Genomic DNA, 18,133 nt, shown 5'->3' on the forward strand with positions numbered 1-18,133 from the left:
ATGCCCGTGCTGAATCCTGAAGAACTGGCATCCCTAATCCCAACCCTAAAGAACTGGCATCCTTACTATAGGGGGGAAGCTTCTGGGGGGGGGGAGGCACTGGCAACCCCCCTTCCCCCCTCCTGCCTAGCAGCCACACTGGGGCAAGGTGAAGACCTCTTCTGCCTCCCAGCCTCCCGCAAAGCATTGTGGGAAGAGAACTTTGCCTTGCCAGCCGCAGGGCGCATGCTCGGGACGGCCTCACAAAGGGAGAGGAGGGAGGGGGGGCGTTCAGGAGTGGGCGCATGCGCCGTGCGACTGCCCGCCGGGGAGAGGCGGCGGCCGGGCCGACGGGGCGGGTAGGCCGCGGGCGGAGCCGGGGGCTCGCGTAGATGGGCTCGCCGGGCGAGGCGCTGCCCGGGCCGGCCCCGGAGGGGGACCTGCCCCCGGAGTGGGAGTCGGACGAGGAGCGCATGGCCTTCCTGTTCTCGGCCTTCAAGCAGAGCCGGGAGGTGAACAGCACCGAGTGGGACAGCAAGATGGGCTTCTGGGCCGCGCTCGTGCTGCGCCGGGGCCGCCGCCGGGCCGCCGTGCGGACCTGCCTGAGGGAGCTGCTGCAGGCCTTCGAGCGCCGCGGCAGCGTCCCGCTCGGGCTGGGCACCGTGCTCCGCGAGCTGCTCAGGTACCGGGGGGGCACGGGGCTCCCTGGGCGCAGGCTGGGGGGGCTGTCGGCGGGTGCCGGGGTCGCGGGGGGGGTGCCGGGGTCCCTGGGGTCCGGGGGGGGCGGGGCCAGGAGCAGTGTGCTGGGGTCCCGGGGGGGCGGGGCCAGGAGCAGCGTGCCGGGGTCCCTGGGGGCGGGGCCAGGAGCAGCGTGCCGGGGTCCCTGGGGGCGGGGCCAGGAGCAGCGTGCCGGGGTCCCTGGGGGCGGGGCCAGGAGCAGCGTGCCGGGGTCCCTGGGGGCGGGGCCAGGAGCAGCGTACTGGGGTCCCGGGGGGCGGGGCCAGGAGCAGTGTGTTGGGGTCCCGGGGGGCGGGGCCAGGAGCAGCGTGCTGGGGTCCCGGGGGGCGGGGCCAGGAGCAGTGTGCTGGGGGCGCGGGGGCGGGGCCAGGAGCAGTGTGCCGGGGTCCCTGGTTGCGCGGGGGGGAAGGGGGCTAGGAGCAGTGTGTTGGGGTCCCGGGGGGCGGGGCTAGGAGCAGTGTGTTGGGGTCCCAGGGGGCGGGGCTAGGAGCAGTGTGTTGGGGGCGGTGCCAGGAGCAGTGTGCTGGGGTCCCTGGGTACGGGGTGTGGGGCGGAAGGGCTAGGAGCAGTGTGCTGGGGTTACTGGGTGCAGAGCGGGTGGCTAGGAGCAGTGTTCTGGGGGGGTCACTGGTGGTGATTGGGGGTCCCTGGGTGCAGGGCAGGGGGCTACTAGTAGGGTTGCCAGATGGTTTCAACAAAAATTCCGGACACACTTGACATTACATCACAAGCTACATTACATCTTATTTAGAAAATACCGGACATTTCTATTTTCTCAATTTGTTTCCCAGACAGGAAGCTCAAATGCTGGACTGGCTGGCTCAAAACTGGACACCTGGCAATCATAGGGGCTAGGAGCAGTGTGCTGGGGGGGTCACTGGTGGTGATTGGGGGTCTCTGGGTGCAGGGTATGGGGCAGGGGGCTAGAAGCAATGTGCTGGGGGTCCCTGGGTGCGGGGCATAGGGTGGGGCAGGGGTAGGAACACTGTGCCGGGGGTTACTGGCTGCAGGGCAGGAGGCTAGCAGCTGTGTGCTGGGGGTCACTGGGTGCAGGTTACAAGGCAGGGGGCTAGGAGCAGTGTGCTGGGGGTCACTGAAGGGGCAGCATGTGGCGGGGTTTGGAGGGGACAGTATACACTGGACATGCACATCATAGGAGTGCAGGGGGCATGCATTTGTAGCAAGAGCAACATCCTGGGGGCTACTGATGAGTTTGGAGTTCAAGGAGGCAAGGAACATGGAGCACTAGGGTACCTGATATGCTGGGGTCCTTGGGTGCAAGGAAATGCTGGGGGGGGGGCTGTGCACCCAAGGGATATGCCAGGGATCACTAAGGTGTGCTGGGCTTGGGAATGTTTGGGAGCATGGGCTATTATGCTGGGAAATATGGTAGGAGTACTGTGCACAAGGCGGACTGATGAGCATGGCTCAGTGGGGCACTGAGCTGAAAGGGTGATAGTGAGTGGTATGCTAAGGTTCACTGGGAAGGCTCATAAAGAGGGCATGAGGCAGACGGAGTCGGTTGGGCATAGAAAACAGTATGCTAAGGGACATTGGGAGGACTGCATTTCATGAAAGTGCCTTTTTGTTGTATCTATTCAACATAGGAGCAACAGTGTTGTGATTGCCCCCCCCCCCCCAAAAAAAAACCACTTAACAATCTACATGTTTTATGCCAATCTGAAAATCTTTTATCTACCAATGTTATTGGTGTAACACAAGATGATCATGTCTGTACAAAATCAGTTTATGTACAGTCTGGTTTTGTACAGCTTCCAGTTTATGTACTTTATGGAACATGTCCTTCAAATGCACAATCACTGTAGAAGCTTCATTATACCCATTTTTTTCTTTTGTTTGAAGCTTTTCACATTATAAAATGAGGGAACAACACAGGAAAATATTTGTAAAATCAGTAAAGTTGCAAGAGGATGTTTAGGACGAGAAAGTCTCTTGAAAACACACACACACACGTACACCCCCAGAAAACAGACTAAAATGAAGATCCCCCCAAAAAACTGATTAAAATGAAGATTTTTATCGTAAACCATCATGTACAAATTGTCATATGCACGAAGTACATAAACGTTGAGTATTTATATATTGTACATAACTTTATTTTAAATTTAAATGTCAGACTAGAAAATCTTGTCAAATCTACTGGAATTGTGGACCAACTATGTGTTCGGTACTGAGGAAATATTACTTGCTAAAGATGATTCTTCACAGAAATCTCTACATGCACTGATGATTACATCTGCACACTGGGGCCTGGGTTGCCATGTCCATCTCTAATTTTTGTATGTCTTACTTTCTTCAGACGTGGCAAACTGCAGAGGGAGTCAGACTTCATAGCCAGTGTAGACAGCAGCTGGATCTCATGGGGTGTGGGAGTCTTCATTCTAAAGCCCCTGAAATGGACCCTGTCGAGTGTGCTGGGTGACAGTAAAGTGCCTGAGGAGGAGGAAATGCTGATTTTTGTGGAGCTACTTCAGGTGAGCCTTGCAGAGGGTCTGGAGCATGCCTGGGTTACTCACACTATGAGGATGGAGTGTGTATGTATATGCAGGGAGGGTGTCGAGATGGGTTTTTCTTGACTCTCACAATTTCCCTCCATTAGCAGAAGAGCATCAGAGTTGAATAAGAAACTGTCATCTCTACTTGCATTGAGAAACCCAGCAGAAAGATGGGGGGTTAAACGGCTAATAGATGGGATATAGAGCCCTTCTCTGCTAAATTGATGTTCAGAAATTAATGTAATGGCTGTTTGGTGACTTATGGACTGTGAGTGGATGAGTTTTCAGTTAATGTTTTGCTCGACTGGACACAAACACATAACACATCATCATAGCACACCAGTAGAATTGATGGTTTCTGTGGGGTCCCTCTTCTCTCCCATTTAGAAAGGGCCTCCTCCAAGTCAAGTTTGAAGTGTAATCTATAAAAGTATATTCATTATGGTATATGTGGAAGCTTGCAGATTAGACTGAGCACCATCTGTTCTATAAATATATAAAGTGTCCATTGAGTATCTCTTGTCTTCATTGAATTCACATGCAAATATTAAAATAAATTAAATGGAAGCAGTATATATTCTAGTGGTGTACAAGGGTAACCAGTTACCTGGTCAGCATTAGCTTTACTGGAACTTGAGGGCCTTGCTGATGGGAGCAGCCTTCCTGCCTAAAGCTGCCACCCACAGCTCCTGGGCAGGGTTGAGCCTGTGGGTGAGGTAGGGCCGGTGGTTAACCTATTAAAACAAATAGTTTAACTGATTAACTATTGTAGATGTTTTTTACATCCCAATTTTGTGTGTGTGTAGTTTTCAGCCATGATTATATGTGCATTTCCACACCTATGGAAGGCCCTTGTTTGTGGCTACTTTAGAAGTTTAAAAACAGAGCCAGGTTCTTTACTGGTGTTAATCAGTGTTTTCCCATTTGGCTTAAGTGGCATTGCGTCTGATTCCTTTAGTTGGCTCTATGTCCTTGTTAGATGAACTAAAAAATAGGAGTTTGAAGTGAAAAAGCTACTTAAAAAAACACCCATCTTTCTGAACTTCTGTTACCTATTGTCATTTCAAACAGCTTCTTGCATGATTGTAACGCTGGGGCTATAGACTTGTTTGCATTATGCTTGTGACAGCACTCGGTGTACAGTTGTGCTGTTGCTTCCTGGATAGTCATGTCCCATAATTAGTATGGGACTTTTATACAGCATCAGAAAAAAAAAAAAAGATTTTTTCAAGTGACGCTAAAACACACATTTGCTGTTGGATTTAGGAGCAAATAGAGTTCATGACACTGCATTCAGCTGCTCTTCCCTTTTTTTGATTTTTGTCCAGATTAAGTTTGTATATCTTTTTGTTTTGAAAAGGGACATATGTTTTATTACATATAAAAAAATGGCTTAACTGATCAAGCTGAAATGTTTGAATTGGGATAGTCAAAAAAGAAAACCTCCGAGAAGCATAGAAAGAGCTACGGGATAGCTTATTCACCATGCAATGTCTGTTGCTTATTTTGTTACATGCTTTGGCAGAGGAAACAGGAAACTTGTCCTTTCATTCCTCAGGAACTGAAGCTGCAAGTGATTCGCCTAAACTTCTTTAAAAACAGTATTCCTGTTAAAGAACTATAAACTTCCCTTTTTAAAATGTTATGAACGTCTCTTTAATTGAACATTTATAGTCTACCTCTTAGCCTTGAGACTTTCAGAAACATTACTGTGTAACGTGCTATAAATTCAATAAACCCCCAGATTTCCTGTGTTCCTAAAATACAAAAGTTCTCTTTCAACAAACTTTTAGACCTGATCTAGAATAAGGTAATTTAGAAGTCTCTGGGAAGAGAATACAGAGAGAATTTGATTGGCAGATTGGGAGACATGGGAGTGTAAATACATTTGTTTGGAATGGATATGAAAGCTGACAAGGATGTGTTGCATTTTAAAAGGGAAGCATAAACCCTTGGTATTTCTGTGAGGTTAGGTGTGTTATCCCCATTTCCCAGATGTGGGGGAGAAGCGGAGTGACTTGCCTAGGATTCCTTCTACTTGACAGCTCTGAAGCTGTGTTGTCCATAGCAAGAGCCCTGTAAATCCATGGATATCTGCTTTATATCCACAAGTATCCATATCCTTGGATTTGGATATCCACAGTTCGTTCTTGCCGTTATGGATGCGGAGACAAATGTTATATCTTGAACCCTTCAAATTTTGGATATCTACTTTATATCGGCATGTATCTGCTTCCGCAGATATGGGTGCAGATATCCATGGTTCATTTTTGCGGCTACGAATGTGAATACAGATTTTTGTATCCACGCAAGGCTCTATCCATAGGATGGTTCTGGGTGGCCACCCCAGGCCCTGTGTTTTGGTTCCCCTATAGTGGCTTCCTCAATTGCCCTATGGCTGAGGCCCAGGGCAAGTCGGGGGATTATCTGGGAGTCCTGTGCAGGGCAGAAGAAGGGGTCGCCCCTCCTCGCTTCTCCTCCCCCCCCCACTTACGGCAGCGGCGGGAGCTGGAACAACCCAGTAGTCTGCTTTGTCCCAGGGTGCTTTGCTTCTTGCCGCTGTAGTGAAACAGGGTGCTTGAGCTGGGAGAGGGCAGCAGAGTGGAGCAGGTTGCTTGGGTTCAAGTCACCACAGCGTGTGCGGGGGGGGGGGCAGGGCAACCCTTGCTGCTGCCCTGCACCAGATTCCCCAGCTTGAATTGCTTTGGGCAAGTGGGCAGAGCAGGCATGGGAAGGGGGGGGGGGTGAAGTAGGAGTGGGGCTTGGAGGGGTGGAGGAGAGGCTGGGTAGGGATGGGGCCTGCGGCAGGAGGGATTGCTCTGGGCCATGCATCTGGGGCACTGGTGGGAGGGTTGTCCCAGGTTCCATGCCACTCTAAGGACAGTCCTGCCTGTGGTCATATCTCTACACTGTGCTTATGCATTACGACATCTGAGCAATAGGTTATGTGCAGATTTGCCAGTAAAATATTCTGAATTGATACACGTGACTTGTACGGACCATTCACTGTGTATGACATCTACACTGGCCCAGAGATGTTGGGTTTGGCACCCATTGCAGTGACAGGGAAGGGATCCCAATGCAAGCTAACAGTCAGTTTTTGTTCCTTCAGGAAAAGGCAGAGGAAGTGTATCGCCTCTATCAGAACTCTGCACTCTCTTCCCACCCGGTGGTTGCACTCTCAGAATTGCGCTCACTCTGTGCCAACATATGTCCGGATGAGAGGACATTCTGTCTACTGCTGCTCCAGCTGCAGAAGGAAAAGAGGGTCACGGTCATGGAGCAGAATAGAGAGAAGGTACAGAGTGTGTGTGGTTCCATTCTTGTTAGCCATTCTGTTGGGCTGACAGCAACTAATTTTTGTGTTCACTCGAAAGAATTCTACACTTCTCAAGCTGATCCGATAGGCAAGCTATAGGCACAGGTTTATTGGTATTCATAGAATACTAGAACCAGAAGGGACCTCGAGAGGTCATCAAGTTCAGTCCTTGCCTTTGCGGCAGGACCAAGCACCATCTAGATCATCCCTGATGGATGTTTATCTAACCTGCTCTTAAATATCCCCAGTGATGGAGATTCCACGGCCTCCCTAGGCAATTTAGTCCAGTGCTTAAGCACCCTGACACAGTTTTTCTTAATATCCAGTTTAAACCTCCCTTGCCCGTTGTCTTGTCCTATCAAACAAAACTTGCTCTTAAAGCAAAACTCCCCAATGATCTGGGACAAGAGGCAAAGGAGAACACTGTATCCAGTTGAAGCTACATAGGGTTTTTGGCATGGATGAGTGTACTTTTCAGCTTGAACGTGGCCACGATACTGAATTTAATACTGCAGCTCTTGGGAAGTGGGTTGTACCTTAGGCTTGATAGTTATGATGTCGGTTTTACGTCTAATCTGAATAATGACCCCCTCCATATCACATGGACACTGTTTGGATAGCAGTAATACTTGGTCACCTCTCAACTTCATAGTTCGGCACAAACATTAAGTAACTGACGTGGAACCCAAAAGACGAGTACCTCTTGGAGTTGCCCAGCACAGCTGCAGTTTCTGGGCATTCCTTTGAGGCATCAAGGCAGCCTACTAACATGGCTCTAGTGTGCTATTGTAGAGGATTATAGGTCAAGCAGACATTGCCCTTTCTTTAAACTCTGGTTTATCCACGTCACTTTTTGTATTATGAGCTCAAAGCTGAGCAAGAAACTGTGACTGCAGTTTACACAGTCTTATTTATTAAAGGAGCTCTTGCTTTTTTGGCGTAGATATTGCTTTAGAGATTGCAGCTTGTGAGAACACATGTCCTACAGTCTGGCAATTCAATAATGCGCTCCTCCTCCTTTAGATAGTGAAGTTTGCCCGTGGTCTCCATGCCAAAGTATCTCCAGTGAATGATGTGGATATCGGGGTCTATCAGCTGATGCAGAGTGAGCAGCTGCTATCTCAGAAAGTGGAGTCCCTTTCGCAGGAAGCAGAGAGGTAATGTGTGTGTGTGGGGGGGGGGGGGGTCGGGTCGGTCTGCTCTCTCTGGGGGGAAAGCTTTGATTGTGACCTGTCCCTATGTGCATATATAATGTGGTGTTGAGGGACTTGCCTTTTCACCCAGTCACACAAAAAGAGAAGAAATAATTCTCTGGCTGCTGGGTGTGTGGGAAGCAAAGTATCATAACCTAAGTTCTCCACCCATTTTACCCTGTGTTGTCAGTCAGCCCCTTCCCATGTATTGTTCTTGGATGCACTCCAGAATACTTTCCTACTAGGCATATTGGAAAGCAATGGAGTGACTTATGGTGGGTACTGGATCTGAATGAGTCAGTTGCAAGTAGCTAAACAGTGGTGGTGGGAGATGGGGGGAGAATAGCACAGCTGCTTCATGCCCATAGGGTTGAGGTTCATGTTGCCCTCTGTCCTTGCAGGTGTAAAGAAGATGCCCGGACCGCTTGTAGAGCTGGCAAAAAGCAGTTGGTACGTATGCCCTGCCCACTCTGCTTGGGAAGCTGTGGTCTTGGAACTGTGATGCGAGATGGGCATCATCTGAGTTCCAATGTTGCATGCCAAGACCATTCTGATACTGCAAAACATGCCCCAGAGAGGGTTGATTCACATGATGCCAACCTTGTGGCTTGGAGTAGGCTGGTGGGGAGAATTTGAGGGCATCTCAGTCCTAAAGTCAGCCCCTGGCACATGGAATAGTTGTTATAAGAAGGGATGACGTTTGGATGTTGCCTGGTTTCTGATCCAAGTGTGCCTATGTTCTCAGGCCCTGAGATGTTTGAAGTCCAAGCGACGGACAGAGCGGCGGATGGAAGAGCTCCTTTCCAAGCTGGATGTGGTTCAGGGCATCTTGGATCGTATATATGCGTCTCAGACAGATCAGATGGTAGTGTGCTTCTTCCGCCTCTTGCTTCACATGTTCACTCTGCTGCTCAAATTTGCTTTGCTTTACCTACCTCTTTAAGTTCTGTGTGTGAGGAGCACCTGCATGTGGGTAAGATTTCATCCTCCCTACTCCGAGATGCTGAGCATGGCATAGGAACCTTACTGTGACTGGCATGGCACTTAGCTTGTGGGTGCATACTCTCCTTGACCCTTCTTGCTGCTGTCCTACTGAAAACTCTGCTAGGATAGCAGAAGCCATGCACTAGGGCTTCTCTAAAGAAGCCACAGCTTGTAGTGTTTCCCGGGGCTAAGGAACACGTTCCTAATAGAAGTAACAGTCTTGTCTTTTCTGCTTAATAAGGTGTTCAATGCCTACCAGGCTGGAGTAGGAGCTCTGAAGCTGTCCATGAAGGATGTCACTGTGGAGAAGGCAGAAAACCTGGTGGATCAGATTCAGGAGGTATTGTGAGAGGATAGCGGCATGTAAACAGATAGGAAAACAGTGGGTGAATGTACTAGGTACATTTCTCGGGTGTTAAACTAGAGGCTTCTGGCACTATTTTGCCCTTATGTTCTGCTTGTCTCTTGGGCTGTATGACCTAGGGATGTAAATAGTGCAGTCGGTTAACCAATAAGCAAAAGCTAAAGTTAATGCTGTAGACTACACGCATTCCATCTTCCCCTTGCCAGTAAACTTTTTAGCAGCGCAGGGCGACAGGCAGCCAGTCCTTGTTTTTAAACGAGCTTCCCTCGCGGACCAGCTCCAGCCTGGCACCCCGTGCTGCTGCCTCTGATACTGAGCCAGCAGCATGGAGTAGCCAGGGCCTCCTCGGGAATGGGGCCAGACTGCTCTGGCTGCTGGCCCTAACCCCGCGGACTATAGACTAGTTGACTAACCGATAAGAATTCATGAGGTTAACAGACTATTCAATTAACTGATATTTCACATCTCTAATATGGGCCTTAAATCAGTTTCCATGTTAGAACATAAGAACAGCCAGACTGGGTCAGACCAAAGGTCCGTCTAGCCCAGTATCCTGTCTGCCAACAGTGGCCAATACCTGATGCCCTAGAGCATGGGTTCCCAAACTGGGGGGCGTAAAGAAATTCTAGGGGGGGCATGAGGCGACCCAGGTGCCCCCCCCCCAGTTTTGCTGCTATTTTTGTTTTTTGGCCCCAGTCAGTTCTTTTTCTCTTTTGTTGTGCGCCCCCCCCCCCCCCCAAAAAAAAAGTTTTGCTGCTATTGGGGGGGAGGGCACGAGGGTGTCTCAAAAATCAAAAAGGGGTGTGATGCTGACAAATTTGGGAACCACTGCCCTAGAGGGAGAGATCACAGCAGGTAATCCACACGTGATCCCTCCCCTGTCACCCACTCCTTTGTCCTTAAAATACCTGCGACATTAGCGCACTAAGTGCTGGTAGATGTTCTTTTCCAACACTGTGTAGTATTACAGAGATTCTTTTAATCTTAACCTGTGTATTTAGAACATTTTGAACATTTGCTTTAACAACATTTTAAATCTAATTGATTAAATTGAAGGGCTTCATTGCAGAGCCATTTATGGTTCATTGTCTTTCAGCTTTGTGACACCCAGGGGGATGTAGTTCAGGCTCTGGCAGGAATGGCGATCAATGACTTGGGTGAGTTCATCCATTTTTGCAGGCTTCTCCTTAACTTTTTTTTTCTTTTAATTGCTCAACAACTTTGCTCTGGAGTATCGGCACCTTTTTTTCTTACAAAAAAAGCACTGGGAATAATGGATGTTGTTCCGAAATAACACTGCTGTGTAGACGTACCCTGAGAGTCCTCTGTTCTACTGGCACCTTGTAGAGGGAGCAAGGGTTTACAAGTGGTCTCCTGGTTTCTGACCGCTGATTGCAAGTGACTCAACAGGTAGATGGAGAACTGGGGAAGGGAGCCAGCTCGCAATTGGACTCCTCCAAACATACAAGTTCATATAATTGCTGGTAGTCTTCCAAGGTTGGGGCTGTAAACTGAATAATTTAATCTGTTTTGTGGATGGACACCTCAGCTGAAGTAGTAGTCCTTGGGCAAAACCCCCACTATTTCCCCTTCGCTTTAGTGAAGTCCTTCCTTTCTTCCTGGTTTATCTTGAACAGTGCCTTACTGCGTTGCTTTGTGTTTCTTCCCAAACACTTCCCCTCCAACAGTCCTTCCTTCCACACTCAGGCTTCGGCAGTGACATTCTCTGCTAGAGGATATGATACATCAGCCCTCCTGCCTTTAGTAGACCACACCCTCCCACCCCGGTCCTAGATGTGGAACTTTCAGCCTCTTCTGCCCTGAGGCATGTGGCATTGCTCACGGTGTTGGATAACAGGAGAGTTGGAGTGGGTCTCCTGGCTTGAAGTAACTTTGAGGGGGCCAAAACCAGGACATTGGTGCCTGTTCTGAATTTATAAAGTCAGTGTTAAGTTTTTCTTACCTGAGCAGGAATCGGTGCAAACCGCCAGGTAAAAGACGAGTTCATGGAAGTTTTTCAGGCTTAGGTTCTCCGGTGTAACATCCTCTTTGAAAGGGGTATGACTTCTTGGCTCAGTGGGCAGCTCTTCCGCTGATGGAGGATTGTCCTTGTTGCACGCTCCTGCTGCAATGCCTAATATTGTTTAATTTCTCCAGCGATTGATTTGTTTCTTCTCTAACCTCGCAGAGGTTGACACTGAGGAGCTTGAGAGAGAACTGGATAGCCTCCTCCAGGACTCCACTAAAGAGCCCATGGACCTGCCTCCTGTTCCCCAGAAGCCTCTGCTTCCCAGCACCTTGGATACTGAGCTTGAAGCACAGTTGGAGAAGGAGGAGGGAGGTATGTATCAGCACACTATCTTAGCTGGTGGCCTACTATTGGGATCAAAGACACCCACACCTGAGAGGTGATGGCTCTGTCCGCTTACTAGTGGCCAGATATCCTGCTGTACAAACTGACTGCTGTGCTATAAATTGGCACCTTCTGTCAGTGTTGGCATAGAGACTAAGCATAGAAGCAGAGCTACCTCAAAACCTCTGGTGATGGTTTACTAGGGATGCCCTATTGGAGGGGCGCATGCTCTCCCACTGTCCATTTCAAACCTGTGGCTAAATGACAGTGAATCCAGCTTGGCTGTGAATCCAGCATTACATTATCCCAGAGCATACCCTTCCCTGAACAGCCCTAGTCCCATTGTATGGTGAAATGGAGAGTTCTCCTACTTCAGGGGCTAGTTGAAACTGTTTATTTCCCAGCTAGTTGACGGCTCCTGAAAGTGAAGCATTGGGAAGAACTGGATAGAGGGTGGGGGTGTGTGTGTGTGCGCGTGCGCGTCCGTTTTATAAATATTCATAGGCCCATCTGCCAGGTCCTTAAATATGCTGCAGGTCCTCTTTTTGTTCTCCTTCATTGTATCTCCTCCTCTTTCATGTAGGTGATACAGACTATTAAATGGGCCACCAGTCTCAGCTTCACTTAAAGATGAAGGGCTTAAGTTTAATTAAAAAAAAGGGGGGGAGGGGGATCATTAATCCCTCCAGTTTCAAAAAGTGATAAATATCAGAAGCTTCAGAGGAAGGCATAAAATCATGATTATAGAATGACCTACCCATAGGATTTTCTTCAGATCTTTAAGCAGTTAGTAACTTCCCTATGTCCTGAGACGTGAAGGTTAGTTTCCTTTACATCTTAGGACAGAAGAGGTGATATGCTATTTAAGTATCAAGAAACTGCTATGAACTTACAAAGCATTTGGGGTGACGGGGTTAGTAGCTGTTTGCCTGTCTTTGGGACTTAAGACGTGCTTGGTGTTTCTTTAACCCATCCTGCTATTAAACACCCACTCTTCTTCTCTGTTGCTTTATTTGTAGATTTGGCACACAAGACTGCTTCTACGTACTCTGAACCCAAAAGAGCTCTGGAACTGGGTCTCTAATGGTGTCCGGCTGCTGTAATCGAAAAGCTGTCTTAAGCTTGCTTAACTAGGGAGCATAACTTTAAAAAGAAACTTTTGGAGTGTGGGCTAATGCCCCCTCTTTACTGGATATCACTTTGCTAAGCAACAGGATCTACTGCCATGACAATCCACCCTTTCCAGGACTGATCCTAGCTGGTGTTGCTGACGTCTCTCTTTAGTGTCAATATCTACACTGGCCTCAATTTGATTTATCCCAGCTCATCTACGATATTCACTCTTGCCTATGAGCTCTGTCTTCCCTGCAGAATTACAACTCCTGGACTCTCCTACTTCAGAACTCTCCTTACTTCTGCTATGGCCAGAGTTGAGGAGACCTTGAAACATAGTAGGATCAAAGCTGCTTGACCTCTGGCTGTTTGTGTGCTCGTGTAAAACATTTGGCTCGTAACATAGGTACTTGACTGTCACCTGTCTAAAGCAAGATTACACACGTTGATAGTACTGTCTATCTTTCCTTGTTTGTATTTGCACGATTGTGGTCCACAAAACCAGTAACTGTTTTATTGTATGAGACTTGTTGCCACTAGGGGGAACCAATTGCCAGCACAAAATGAAATTTATTCCTCTTTTTGTAATACACTAAGGCCTTGAAAAGGGACCTGCAAAGGATTTTTAAAATGGAGGTGTTCCTTTTGGTGCTGCGTGATGATAAAGGCCAGTAATGTGTATTACGTTTCTGCTTGGTTTTTACTTGTAGAAATAACAGCTCACGTTTAGTCTTCCCTGCCTTTGTGAGAACTTTGAGAGTCACGGGGATGGTTAGTGTGAGTTTTGCACCATCACTGAATAGATCTCCTCCAAAGCGTTCATTAGGCAGTGGCATTAATGGTAAAATAGAGTATTACACAGTATAACAATCCTCTCTTTTAGTTTGTCTTGAGATGTCATAATTGCACTAGGCCACTAGTCCTAAAGAACTGAATTTCTAATGTAAAACCACAAGCAGAGGAAATAACCTTTAGAGCTGCCTTTGCTCATCAGGAAGAAGTGCAATTTCTCTTTGCAGGTCCCTTTTTTTAAACTATGCTTATCGTGTAAATGGAAGAGGGCAGGCCTGATCTGTCTTGCCTCCAGTGGCATCTAGTGCAGTTGGATTAGCTGCTTTAGGCAAGGCACGTGCTTCCAACCGTGCTCTCGTGTGTATCCTGGCTCCCGATGGGAGCAGCATGCCTGAGACGTGGAGAGGTGAGTACAAAGTGTGGCTGACCCAGGAAACGAAGGCTGTAGAGTGGACTAGGTGCGTGTACATTTGTAACCGCTCTCCTGCTTGTCTCCCCGCATCGAGTCAGTGTTTGTTTATTGGGTAAGAACCCTGTTCTGCTACTTGTACCGATGGCTCTCCATTTCTCAAGCCATGCGGAGGGCAGTTTGGATGAATAGTGATGGAGTAATGAAGAAGGGATGAGGCATTGCACCGAGACCAATTTCAGGAGAGGGGGAAGAAAGCTACCAGCAAGGTATCGACAGTCAGCTACAGCTCCTCTTCCACTCCCTCCCCCCATAAACACCAGTACTATTTCTGAGTGGAGACCCCTTCTCCTATGGAGGGTACGGTGCAAGGGGTTAGCAAGCCTCTTGTGTTCCTTTCCTTTGTAAACCGAGGAAACTGATTTTTCTACCTGCCATGTAATAAAGGGGAAGAAAAAGAAACATCCGTTGTGCTGCCGGTTTCTCTCTTGTACTATTTCTGACGTGGATCACATTCATGCTGCTCCTGTGGTGCTTCCAACAACTATGATGGGAAGATTGTTGCTAAACGTAAGTGGGCAGCTGACAAAGGTTTGATTCAAAAACAGTGATGGATAATCCATGCATCAGGCTGCTGGGTGAGAGCGCGCCAGTGCTCTGGATTGCATCTCCGTCAAAGCTGGCAACTGCTTTCAGTGAGAGAGATGCCTGCTGGCTTGTGGTTCAGGACCCTGGGTGTTTCCATGAGCATTGGCTGAAAAAGCTCTTTGATCCTGAAGAGCAGAGAGAGGCCAGGCTGTCCTGTCTACCTCTTGTTCGTTCTCAGAAAGCTGCGTGACTGTAAGATGATTAAAATGGGCTTTTCACCACGCCAGCGCCGTCCCTACGCATATGCAAAATACTCAGCTGCATAGGGCACCTGATAATTTGGAGCATCCAGTTTTTGGGTGCCCCCCCTGCAGCTGTGTGTTCTTGTATGCCTCTACTGGTTCCTCCCTGGGACTGCTCTCTCCCGATGGTTACAGGGAATCTGCCTCTTCCACCCCCCACATGCTCCTCTCCGCAGCTGCTAGTGAGGGCTCCCTGCTACCAGATTGGCTATGGAGAGGAGCCTCCGGCTGCTATAGTTCTGTTCCAGCCCCAGGGAAGACCACGACCCTCACTAGAAGCTGCATGGGGAGGTAGGGAAACCTGGAACCCAAGCCCCCAGCAGAAGCTGCATGGTGAGGGGGGGAGGAGGGAGAGGGGGCTTTGTAAGGATGCCTCTGTCACCAAGGACACACTACCACAATCTAATAGCCCCCTGGGTAAATATTTAGAAAATCAGTGTAAATTAGGGATGTGAATGTCTAACTGGTGGGGGCTTGAGCAGTTCTGCCCCCCTCCCCCCACCACCACTGGCAGGGGGCTGCTCTAGCCAAGTGGGGGGCCCAGCTGTAAACAGGGGCTGCTCTGGCTTCATGGCTGAAGCAGCCTCTGATGAGGCCCCCACGCCCTACAGGCAGGGGCTGCTCCAACCCATCCAGTGCAGTTTGCCCTGTAGTGGGAGGGCCACTCCAGCCCCCGCCCCTTTAATCGGGTAACCAGTTAAATAGCTTTAACCTGTTAACCAATGAAATGGGATTTTACATCTCAAGTGTAAATGTACCTTTCCTCAGTTTCCTTTTCTAGCTAGTTATGCCCCCTTGGATCATAGTAAGCTGCCGTGCTTAGTTATTGATCCTATTTGGAGACTTACACAATCCCTAAGTCCCTGTTCAGTTATCTCCTTTATTGGATTAATTTTCATAGATTAGCCAAGAGTAGGAGAAACTGCCTTTCCCTTACAGGTTTTAAATTGTTACCATTCAGAATAGCAAATGCTGATCGATGTATTGTCAGTCCCAAGAAGTAACTAGACTCTTCCTTGTTCTCCAAATCCTGATCAACTTCCCTCCCTATCTTTTGACAATGCTTAGAACAGACCGCTGTATTCTGCATTAGTGTAGTAAGGGATTTTTGCTTATCTGCTCCGTTCTGGTCCTCTGTTGCGTACATTTTTGTGAGGGAGGGACTGGTTTGATTTCCCCTGTGGTGTCCTAAATGACTTGCTGCCTGACGTGTTAATGAGAGCTGAGATTTTGATTACAGCCAGTAGCTCTAGATCTTTTCTATAGGCACTGGAGTAGCAGAATACCAAGTTCCCAGATAGGATCATTCCCTTCTGTGAGAGGCAAGTTATGAACAGGTCACTGTATATAACCCATTGCAAGTGTATGTAAAACATGCCAGGGAGACAATTGTTCTGAAGGGCTGGAAGAGGCATTAAGAGTTAAACAGCAGCAGCTGGCGCCTTACTTGAAGTGGCTTGTAATTTTCATGCTTTGACTCCAAGTGGGAAAGTAATCAGATGACTGAATGGAAAGAAAGCTGAAAGATGTGGCTGGGGGGGGGAATAGTAGAGGGGTAATTTAGAGCACCCGGTTGCTGAGAAGAGAGGCTTTAAATATAAAAATGCTAAAGAACGACTTGCCACCAAAATAGAAGCTTTTCATATTAGTGCTTTGCAAAAGCCATATGCAGTGCTCACTTCACTGAAATGCAGCTACTTCTGAGGTAGATCAGCAGCTGTTTAATGATGCAAGCCTACACACGGGTTTAGTGTCGAAGCGAAGGACATTGCAGCCCACAGAAATTGCAGGAAGAATTTCAGATGGGCAGAATGTAATTACCTCCGTTTCAATTTGACCACGGCACCAGGATTAACAACTTTCTCTTTCAAAAAGGATCATGGGAATTGCAATGAACATTCGTTCTGCAATCCGAGTGTGAGACCCTTGGTGTTACAGCTTAAGCAAAAGGCCGTTTCTAGTCGGGATATAAGAGTGTAGCTGTTTAAAAGGGTAACCAATAAGTGTAGCTTATTGGTTACACATGGCTCCCAGGCCAGGTCCCAGGGAGCTGGTGGCTGCCCCTTGTTGCTACCTCTGTACCAGCATGGGGCGGCAGGCAGGAGTTGCTACATGGCAGGAGTGCACACCAGCTCCCTGGGAGCTGGCTGCCACCCATGTGTAACTACTGACATTTTCAGCGATTACACAGTTAGCCAATTTCATGCATTTTAACAACCCTCGTTCCTCACCACCATGCTGAAGCATTGGTTCAGAGCTAACTTAAAAGGAAGAACGTTCTTCCTGAAAGAATCCTCGTCCGTACCTCCTGTAGTAACTAGATTTTCGTGGAGTGCGTCCCCTCCATGGACTGGCCTGTTTAGCTTGTGAGATGACCATGTCCTAGTTTGAGGTGGTCTTGCTTGGAGGCATCTTGAGGCATCTGATTCTGACCTAAGTGAGAGACAGAATGCAACTTTGGGCTGGGACTTACAACCGTGTAACACTAGGTGACTGACTTCCAGGTGCAAGAGTGTGCCTACCGTATGTCTAGCAAGGAGAACTTCTGAAAGCCACGTGTTCTACGTTGAGAGAATGGAGACCAATCCCCTTTCACAGCCAACATGGTCAAAATGACCTGCAGTGTCGAAAGATGCCGCCGCAAAACCTGACAGCTAACACTTGAGGCCAATGTTCAGCAGCAGGAGAGGCTGCCTAATCTCAGATCTTTTGGCTTCCTGTGCTTGTATGTTCTTGATCAGGAGTCAAAGATCTCTTATTGCTTGGGCAGTCTACTCTCCCTTCTGTGCTGCGATGCCTTCATCCATTTTCATATCGCCATTGATGGGCAAATAAGAGGTCTGACCATTTTACAGAGCAAAAACGCCTTCTTGGGGTAAACGGCAAGAATCTGCTGGAAGGCCGTGGAACTTAATGAGACAAAGGAAGCTCTTGCAAGCTGTTAATGTATTTAGCCAGTTTCTCTAAAGATCTCATTAGCGGGGGTGGCGAGGCTGCTGTGCCATGGGCCTAATTAAAGAATACAAATATTTTCTCCATGCTGAAAACAGGCATTTGCTTGACGAGGTGGGAGAGAAGGTGTGTCCCCTATGAGCAGCCTTGAAACCACAGTAGCCAAAAGTAGTTCTGGGATTGGATCTGTTCAGGCTGAAATCTGAGCTTATGTCCTGTTGGGTCAGGAGTATACTAATGAAACCAAAACGCCCAGTAGGCTGACTGCTGCTTCCTTTAGAGATGGAGTACCACCCAGCAAGGGAGAAAGATCACTGCACTGTTACAGCAAGCTGAATGCTAACTAACGTGGGGCTGACTTGGGAGTGTTTGTCTTGGAAGGGTTTTGCTGCTGCTTTCTTGGCAGGGAAGGGTTTCTCTAAAGCCAGTCACTTTTAAGAGGCTGCTTGAGAGCTAAATTTCCTAGGGAAACAGCTCAGGAGCACAGATCGGTGACTTTTTTGGGCCGCTTTTAGTGACTGACTGATTCAG

The 18,133-nt window shown here is 48.4% G+C and overlaps 1 protein-coding gene across 1 annotated transcript; it reads left to right on the forward strand.

The window, feature by feature from the left end:
• Positions 1-268: 268 nt before the first annotated feature.
• CHMP7 (charged multivesicular body protein 7) lies at positions 269-14,222 on the forward strand. The gene is made up of 10 exons (XM_075910663.2): positions 269-661; positions 3,038-3,212; positions 6,346-6,531; positions 7,576-7,709; positions 8,147-8,195; positions 8,491-8,610; positions 8,971-9,069; positions 10,190-10,250; positions 11,282-11,434; positions 12,466-14,222. Exons 1-10 carry the CDS (start codon positions 372-374, stop codon positions 12,528-12,530), a joined length of 1,332 nt encoding a protein of 443 aa, XP_075766778.2. The 5' UTR covers positions 269-371; the 3' UTR covers positions 12,531-14,222.
• The last annotated feature ends 3,911 nt before the right edge of the window (positions 14,223-18,133 follow it).

Source organism: Pelodiscus sinensis, chromosome 28 (assembly GCF_052426305.1).
Source record: "Pelodiscus sinensis isolate ZL-2025 chromosome 28, ASM5242630v1, whole genome shotgun sequence".
Classification (NCBI taxonomy): Eukaryota; Metazoa; Chordata; order Testudines; family Trionychidae; genus Pelodiscus; species Pelodiscus sinensis.